The following is a 9,527-nucleotide window of genomic DNA, read 5'->3' as shown; positions in this document are numbered from 1 at the left end:
ACACACACACACACACACACACACACACACACACACACACACACACAAAAGGTTATGTTTTTATCAGGCTTGTATTTTGAAAACTTTTCAAACTTATTAATAGTCAATATTAATTTTTATTTATATTCATTTATTCTAAGTAAAAGCCAAATTTAAACCCCCAAAATGTGGAAACTAGCCAGGTATCTCTTAGGACTTTTTCCTTGACCTGACCTTAGAGAAGCAAACGAAGAAAATCTTTGTGTCTCTTCCCTATGGTTTAATCAAAGTAAAATAAACTGGTTATTTTCTCTGTGAGGGACGGGGAAACTTTGAAATCCCCAAGTCAAATGGTTACAACTACAACATAAAAAAAAAAAAAAATAAGAACAAAATGAATACAAATATAATAATAATATTATTATACAAGTCCAGGAAATTTTGATAGCTTGTTATTTTGTACTATTTTGTATCTTTCTAGAAGTTTAAGAAAAGGACCATCTGTACAATGAGCTTTTGTATACCTGACCTTACAGAAGAAAATCTTAGTAATATCTTTCTCTCTTCCCTGGTAGTGAAGAAGACAGGAGTTCTTGCTATGGAGAACCCCTGGTCACTTCCTCCCCTGATGTCCATAAACTAATGTGGTTCTCAAGCACTACCTTGTCAGCTGAGGGAGGGCACCCCCCTGTGATGGGAGAGAGGCTGAGGGCTGCACCGGCTGCTGCGATGATGGCTGCTGCATGCGATCCTGCAGACTTCGTGCTTTTCGAATACTGATTTGCAACTTCTTATCGACTAGGGCTCTGCTGTGCGTGCTAGAGCTGGCACCATGCAGGGTAAGTCTTAGTTTAGCTAAAATGCAAAAGAAAATATAGCAGAAACAACACAAAATACAAACAAAAATAAAAGAACAAAAACTAAACCAAAACCAAGCAAAGATAGGCAGTAAAACAAAATATGCAGCAGGAATGCAAGGCATGGACTATGCATGCGCTGTCCAGGGCACAGAACCAGCTCTGACTCTAGGAAACATTCACGAAAGCCATGGAGGCCAAACAAGTTAACTCCAATTTGAACAAACAAAGCAGTAAAGAAAAGACAACAAAACTTGAGAGGAGCCAGGCAGACACACCAGCACTTGGAACCCTAGCGCTCTATCTTTTCACTGGCCTGTCTGACTCTGGCCTCCATACTCTGCTCCCAACTCCCTGTTTCTGATGGCCAATGGCAAAAAATAAAGTCCAAGCCCATATATGCCTGTCTGAACAGAGCACAGCTTCAAGGGTACTGAATTTAAGAATTTAATTTAAGAATCAGATACCAACTCTTAGCCTTAGTCTGTTGTTGTTAAATCATGGTACAGCATACCAGAGAGGCAGGGGAGAAATAAAAAGAATGGCGCACAATGAAAAGTTACTAGCCTAGGGAGTCAGGGTCAGTTCATTCCGTTCTCCTGCTCATTAGTCAGTGGCTAGAGGAAGAGGCTAGCCTCATACGTGCAGTCTAACTTTATTTGGGGGTAAAAAGGCAGACACAGCTGAAGAAATCATCTATGGTTTCCTGTTGAGGATGTTCCAGTAAATGTCCACAGACCACAGGGATACCACCAGGTACATTTTGAAATCTGAAGGGCAAGGATAGCTAGCTGGCCTCAGCTTGGGAACACAAGAGACATTAAAAACTGTTCATATGGCCGTCTGCATAACAACACTACTACCTACTGCAGAGTTAGTCAAAAATGCCATAGCCGTGGCAGTTGAGTTACTTACAGATAGCTTCGTTACAGAGAGCCAAAGCTGCAGCACAGTCTCCCTTTTGTTCCAGATGCAGCGACTCTTCAAATATTGAATTTGCCTCTTGCAAGGACCTTTCAAAGCCGTCACTCCTCCCTGAAAGGGCCAGCACTTTTCATTTTATTATAATTAATTCCAACTTCTCCTAGGTACTGTTCCTTCTCTTTTGGAAACACAGATCCTTGTTGTTATACCACTGGTCTACGCTTTGTCGAACTATCCATTGCTATACTCACTCATATAGACATATAATATAGGATAAACCTACTAAAATCTGTACACCTACAGAAACTAATCAAGAGGGAGGACTCCTGCTAAAATGCTCACTCCCCATCCCAAAAGGCAAAGAGGATGGACATCAGAAGAAGGCGAAAAGAGAGAACAAGTCAGGAGCCTGACACAGAGGAGCTCTGAAAGGCTCTACCCTGCAGATGCTGAGACTTATGGTCAACCTTTGGGCAGAGTGCAGGGGATCTTATGAAAGAAGGGGAGTTAGTATGACCTGGAGAGGACAGGAACTCCACAAGGAGAACAACAGAACCAAAAATCTGAGCACAGGGGTCTTTTCTGAGACTGATACTCCAACCAAGGACCATGCATGGAGATAACCTAAGACTCCTGCACAGATGTAGCCCATGGCAGTTCAGTATCCAAGTGGGTTCCATTGTAATAGGAACAGGGACTGTCTCTGACATGAACTGATTGGCCTGCTCTTTAGTTACCTCCCCCTAAGGAGGAAGCCACAGGCCACAGAAGAAGACAATGCAGTCACTCCTGATGAGACCTAATTGACTAGGATCAGAAGGAAGGAAAAGAAGACCTCCCCTATCAGTGGACTTGGGGAGAGGCATGCATGCAGAGGGTGGAGGAAGGGAGGGATTGGGATGGGAGGAGGGAGGGAACCACAGGGGGGATACAAAATAAATAAAGTGTAATTAATAAAGAATTTTTTAAAAAAGTCTTTAGAACAAGTAAGGCATCCATCTTTGTTTTAACCTGAGACCTAACCAAGGCCAGGAAAGTGGAACAGTCATGTGATACCATATCTGGATTCCAACCCTAATACCTCCAAAAGGAAAGTATTTTCCATAGTAACAACATGACTCTGTGCCTGGAACTGAACTGCTTCCACAAAATAACAGGACATACCTTGTCATCTACCATCAGACACTCCAGACTTCTACTGCTGTAACCACATGGTTTACTATTGGTCTACTAGTAAACCACATGGTTTACTATTCTGCAGAACATCATCCATGCCGCTTCTTCATACAACTATAATTCTCCCTTTACCCCTGCTGTCAGTACACCTCTTGGGCAGAGGTACTCTATAGTTGCTACTTCAATGTATCTACCACAGCACAGAACTACATTTGTTGTTACATGAACTGATCTTTCTTTAGCAATGAAAAGTTTTTGCTTTTATCATGCCTCATGCACTGAAAGTATCCATCCCTAAAAAGCTACCTCACAAATAACAACATGGGCAATTTCTCCCTACTCCCAAAGTACATATGAGTGAGAGTAGATACAAAAGAGCAGTCCAAGAACAGTGACAGATGAAAAGCACTAAGTATAGTAAAGACACTTTTGTGAAAGACCATTAGGTATCCTTACTTTCTATTCATGTACAACCATACATTGTTAGTAAGTTATAATGTTAATTCACCTATATTTGGAATTGACACTAAGCCTTCACATGGTCACAGGTATGATGGCCTGTTATCTCCCAGCACTCTGGAGGCAAAGGTAGGAAGATCCCTGATCTACACAGCAAGTTGCAAGCTAGACATGGTTACATAATGAGATCCTGTCTCAAAAAATGAAAACAACAGAAGAGAAAAGGAAAAATGAAATGGAATAAAAAGTCTGAGAATTCATAATGTTACCCTTCCCCTATATTCAACTTACCTCCAGATGGACACAATAAGAAAGACTCTTATCTAACTAGAATTCAATTCCTACACCAGTTAGCATTTAGAAAGAAAGAAGACAGTGGAAAGTAAGTAGGTTCTGAAAACATGGCTGTCAATTTCTACCCCATTTCTAGAACTCCTAGTTCCCAGACGAGCGCGGTGGTGCATGCCTGTAATCCCCACACTCGTGAGGCAGAGGCAAGTGGATTTCTATGAATTCAAGGCCAGCCTGGTCTACAAAGTGAGTACAGGACAGCCAAGGCTACAAGGCTACACAGAGAAACCCTGTCCAGGAAGGGAGAGAAGGGGGAAAAGAACTCTGATTTCTCCCAGTCCTAGACCCAAAGTTCTTTCATTATAATTGGAATCAACTAAGTCTAAACATCTTTACAATTAAGAGATAGTAGTTTGGGAAGGGTGTGGGGAGAGGCCAGGCGTTAAGTGCACACATATAATCCCACAATCAGCAGGATAGTGGGACCATGTAAAAGTTCTTGACTTTACAAAGACCTAGGCAAGCTATAGTTAATGAATTAGTATAATAGATTTAAATCTTTATCATCTAGAATCCTATCACTCCAGGCTTTACTCTTCTAGGTGAGGCTGCTGCAAAGCTTATAGAGAACTGACAATAAAACATAATCAGTGTGATTCCTCTTCAACTCTAATGCATGGTTTAACTAAGAGAGTATGGAAAAGACAAGGAAAAAGATAACAAATTTCCTCTTTCAGTAGTAGTGTATGGTGTCTCATGCCAGTCATCTTAGCACTTGGGAGGAGAACTGTAGCAAACATGAGGACAACCTAATCTACAAAGTGAATGATTGGCCAGTGAAGGCTAAAGAGCAACAAGACATGGTCTCAAAAAAGAAGGGTAAAAAGGCTGAGGAGGTAGCTAAGGCTGGTCTTGCAAGCATGATGAGACCCTGAGTTTCATGCCCAAAACTTACACTGAATAAAACCAGGTAGGAGTGTCCATTTGCAATCCCAGCACTAGGAAGGCAGAAATAGGTGTGTCATTTGGGTTCACTGGCCAACCAGACTAGCCTACTCAGCTAAGTTCCAGACTAAAGAACGTATCACAGGAGAAGGGAAAATTAAAAAAAAAAAAAAAAAATTTGCTAAGGATGTCATCTGTCTTCCACACACAGTTGAAAAACATGTGTACCAATACACATACAAACATACATACACAAAGAGTAATATAAAACTGGAATATAAAACTGGAACATTTTGAGTTCAAAATGAAAAATAGATTTGCAGTTCTGAATATAGAAACATCTAAATGAAATAGAAATTTTAAAGCTGTTTTGTTTTGTTTCGTTTCGTTTCGTTTCGTTTTGTTTGGAAGCTGGGTTTCTCTTCCTTGGCTGTCCTGGAACTAGCGTGGTGGACCAGGCTGGCCTTGAACTCAGAGATCTGTCCATCTTGCCCACTAAGTGCTGGAACTAAAGGCATGTGCCACCACACCAGGCTTTAAAGCTCGTTTCGAAACAAACACAACTAATAACTTGGGAAACACATACAAAAATTGTCCTGAATCAAAGAAAAAAGGGGGCAGGTAATGTGGGCTCTGCTGTAGAGAGCCTGGCATGTGCAAAGTAAGGGGCTATAGAAGTGGGGATGAAGATGGCTCTGCTGTAGAAATACTGGCAAGTGTGAGGCCCTGAGTTCAATCCCTAGTATTATAAAAGAAGAAGAAGAAGAAGAAGAAGAAGAAGAAGAAGAAGAAGAAGAAGAAGAAGAAGAAGAAGAAGAAGAAGAAGAAGAAGAAGAAGAAGAAGAAGGAAGAAGAAGAAGGAGGAGAAGAAAAACAAAACCACCACAGTAAGATTAGAAAAGGTGCCCTCAGTTAAGACTACTTAATCAAAAAAGCTACTTTCATGGAAAGAGCTGAGGAGAAGTAGCCAGTTGAAGGGCACTGACCTCAGACTTCATGCTGTTTAAGGCAGATTCCAAGCAATAAAAGCAATACATTCATTTTAGAGAAAGAAAAACTTAGGTAAATGTTTCAAAGCCTACATCAAGAAGATATCTCAAACTGTTGAACTCTAGTCTCTTGGCACAAAGTGATAACCCAAAACTAATTTGTTTTTGTGGTTTTTGATTGGAGTAAGTAACTAACACGAGGCAGTTGAGGAAGTTTAAGTCTATGCACATCATCTAAGATTTGAAAACGAGTTGTCATGTGATCAAAAATAAATTGTAGATGAGTGTGAAGACACAAAGCTACTACCCCAGTTGCTTGAGTGGCTAAGGCAGGAAGATATGAGAACAAGGCCTGCCTGGGCAACAAAGGGAGAACCCCAAAACCAAAAATAAAAACAAAACTCGAGACAGAGAGCCTGCCTGGCATAAGTCCTGCCTCAAGTTCTGCCTCTGGCCCAACATTAAAAAAAATTACCACCCTTTTTGGCTCTCTCAATTAAGATTCATTTTACTTACTACATATCTTATAGATGTTATGGGAACCACTTTCCCTCAATGATCTCTAACCATCAGGCTTGAAGCCTTTTTAATTTTCTGTGTATTATAGGCATTTTGCATGCATATATGTCTGTGTACCTCCTATGTTCCTAGTGCCTGTGGAGGACAGAAGAGGGCTTCGGATGCCCTGGGACTGGAGTTGCAGATGGTTTGGAGCCACCACATAGGTGCTGGGTCCTCTAGAAGAACAGGTGCTTAATGACGAAGGCATCCCTCTAGCTGCTAGCGTTACTTCAGGTCTTTACTGGATGGTCCTAGAAGTAATGCTATCTCTAATCAATAAGTTTCTCAATTCAAACTTAACTCTCTTTACAATAGTTGAACCAAGATAAAATCAAATATTACTAAACAGTGGATAAAAAATGTCTAAGTGTGGATCGTACTTTTTGTCTTTTCTCTCTGTCCCCATTACCTACAGCCTAATTCTCACAATTACCCTGATTCTGCAGTTCATCCAAGTCCATGTATCGGCTGGGATGGGGGTTAAATCCTTTAGCAGCCTCTAATTCCTTTTCCCGTTTCTTTCGAAGTTCTTGTTCCTGGGCCCGCCTGGCCACTTCTTCCTGTAGTTCATCCAGCTCACTTTTAGAGGTGATCCCTGTATCTGAGATACAAGCAAAGAATAAAAATTACAACATTTCCAGAATCTAGTTGATTACCTGTTGACTTAATGGTTGCTACGGCATTTTTCCTTTTGCTTTCCAATTTGTGTTTTGGACAGTGCTTTCTTTATCAGATTCAGAGAAAGAGACAGGACATGAATATTGATAACAACATATATTTTTTCAATATTTCATTAATATTTAATATAGTAATATTCATTAATATTTCAGCAACAGCATAACTCCAAGAATTTTCAATATACTAAGAACGGTTTTAAAAGCATTTTTACATATATTACTTTATTTAATTCTTTCAAGTGATAAGGTAAATGGGATAATCATGATATCCCTTTTAGAAAAAAAGAAAACAGAGACACAGAAAGGTAATACAGATGGCAAATGACAGATCTGACTTCAGGTCCAGTAGGTTAAATTCAGTGGGGGCTGATGGCACGGACCCATGATCCCAGGTACTTCAAAGGGTGATGGAGGAGGGTAACAAGCCCAAGGCCTACTTACTTGGCTTATAGAGTTAAGTTCAAAGCCTGCCTAGACCACTTGGCAAGACCTTGTCTCAGAGAGTGTCTAGACATGGTACTAATGTAACATCAGCACTTATGAAGCTGAAACAAAGGAACTGCCATAAGTTCAACACCAGCCTAAGCTATAATATTAAGTTTCAGGCCAATACAGACTACACAGAGAAAACCTGTCATAGAAAAAAAAAAAAAAAAAAAAAACAGCAAAAAGATGTTGGGATATAGCTCAGCAGCAGAGCACTTGCCTAACATGTATGACCACCTAAACTCCTAGGTTCAATGCCTGGTACCAAAAAAAAAAAAAAAAAGTAGTCATTTTTCACTGTCTTAATTTCCTCCACCTGTTTAAATCAGTTTGTAAAACGTCCACAGTGAAAACTCACCTTTAAAGATCTCACTGTTGAGTTTAAATAGATTGAAAATGATATACATAATAAATCAAGCAAAAGTTTGGGAGATGGAGTAGTATGTATGTTGAGACTTCATTTTTAATAGTGAGGCCTATATGCATGTACATAAACGGCTATACGTTGATATAAGCAGACATACCACAGTGTTAACAGCGGTCCCTTCAGTTTCAGGAGGTAGAAGGCAGGTTATTGAACTGCTGAACCCAATTTGTTTCCATAGTTCAGTTTATTTTGTCTTTCGGTGTGTGTGTGCATCCGCATGTGTGCACTTTTTCACATGTGGGTCTGTGCATATGTGGGAAAATGTCACCACAATGCTAAATATCTTTTGCCTGTTGAAAAACTACTAGATTTTATTCTGTCCAGCTGATACAGAACTGAAAACTAACAGGAAAAACCATGAGACTCCGTTTTAATTATCCTAAAAAGGTGCCATCTATCTGAAGAGAACAGAAGGGGTAGTAGGTTCATCCACATTCACAAGGTTCTTAAAGTAATGTTACTCACTATCACATAAGTTAAAATGTGGACAGGGAGCACAGTATGTAAGTTCACTGGGAAGCAGACATGTCTTCTGCCAGTCCTTCAACTTAACCAGGATTCCAAGTGCAGCTGTCTCTCTACAAACTTCTGCCTATCAAGTGTGGAGACGCATACCTAAGAAGGTTTATGCCTTCTAATTACAATTCTTGCATACTCCTTTCCACCTGCCTCTAAGAACCATTCAGTAGGAACCTATCACTCAACTGGTAATGAGACTGTGATACAGAAGCAAGGGTGGAATAAACTTGACTCGCTAATTTCATAGTTTTGCTCATATGTCTATATTGTATCTCAGTTCAGAACACAAATCACAAAGGAATTCATTTCTCAAGAGATTGCCTATACCAAAGAAAACCCTAGGACTTACTCATCTAAAGAATGGAACTGTTTTTACCATCATGTACCATATTTCTTTCCCTACTCATTTCCACAAAACTCTTTCTAATGTTAAAATGTTCAGGCAAGCTGTGGAAAACTGAAAGAAAGCATATGAAAAGCCTCCAAAATTACACTTGGGCTTGAGTGTTTGGATGAGTGTGTATATTCATTCACGTTGGGGTTGCATTGAGAGGCTAGAGATCAAACTTAAGTACTATCCTTAGTACATCCTCTTTGCTTTTTGAGGCATGTCCTCTCAAGCAGGACCTGGAACTTGCTGATTAAGTTTGGCTGGCTAACTGGCCAGTGAGATCCATGGGTTTGCCAACCCAGCATGTTGGGAATTGAACTCTGGTTGTCATGTATATAACAAGTACTACCTAACTGAGCTAGGTCTCCAGCATACACATTTGCATTTTGATAAAATTCTCAAACAACACCTGCCTTCAAGTTGAAGTATGCTCAGTAAGGCTGTTTCCCAAATAGAACTGGTAGTCAAATTCAGTTCCCCAAATCTAGTATCTTTCTGTTTACCTGAGAGAAGTTGAGTCTTTGTCCAGCCGGTCATGGATGCTGTGGAGTCTACCTCCAGGATGCTACTGCTGTTAGACTTCGGGATATGACGCCAAGAAGGGACAAACCCAACTGGTGTCTTTGTACTGTGATCCCTTCAAAAGAGAATCAAGAGTAGTAAAAGTTTCAAAAGGTGGCTTCTAACAACCCTCCTAAGACTAAAATCCAACATAGAAAGCAAACATCATAAAAGCTTGGAAACCAAGGGTCCTGGAGAAAAACCACAATAAAGCTGCTCCTGAGGCTGAGGCAGGAAAATAAATTAAAAAGAAAAAGAAAAAGAAAAAGGGGAGAGGGGAGAGGG

At 40.2% G+C, this 9,527-nt stretch overlaps 1 protein-coding gene across 1 annotated transcript in view; it reads right to left on the bottom strand.

The window, feature by feature from the left end:
- Usp54 (ubiquitin specific peptidase 54) overlaps window positions 1-9,527 on the bottom strand; it is an 84,400-nt gene that overhangs the window by 17,773 nt on the left and 57,100 nt on the right. Inside the window, exons 18-21 of the mRNA XM_055606037.1 lie at window positions 9,185-9,318; window positions 6,615-6,782; window positions 1,752-1,871; window positions 642-834 (exon numbers count right to left, since the gene is read on the bottom strand). Of these exons, the coding sequence (XP_055462012.1) occupies window positions 642-834; window positions 1,752-1,871; window positions 6,615-6,782; window positions 9,185-9,318 (615 nt within the window). The remainder of the gene's footprint in view (window positions 1-641; window positions 835-1,751; window positions 1,872-6,614; window positions 6,783-9,184; window positions 9,319-9,527) is intronic.

The sequence above is a fragment of the Psammomys obesus genome, unplaced genomic scaffold (assembly GCF_907164565.1).
Source record: "Psammomys obesus unplaced genomic scaffold, mPsaObe1.curated_primary_1811, whole genome shotgun sequence".
Classification (NCBI taxonomy): domain Eukaryota; kingdom Metazoa; phylum Chordata; class Mammalia; order Rodentia; family Muridae; genus Psammomys; species Psammomys obesus.
The sequence above is the reverse complement of the archived record's forward strand: the minus strand, read 5'-3'. Positions and strand labels throughout refer to the sequence as shown.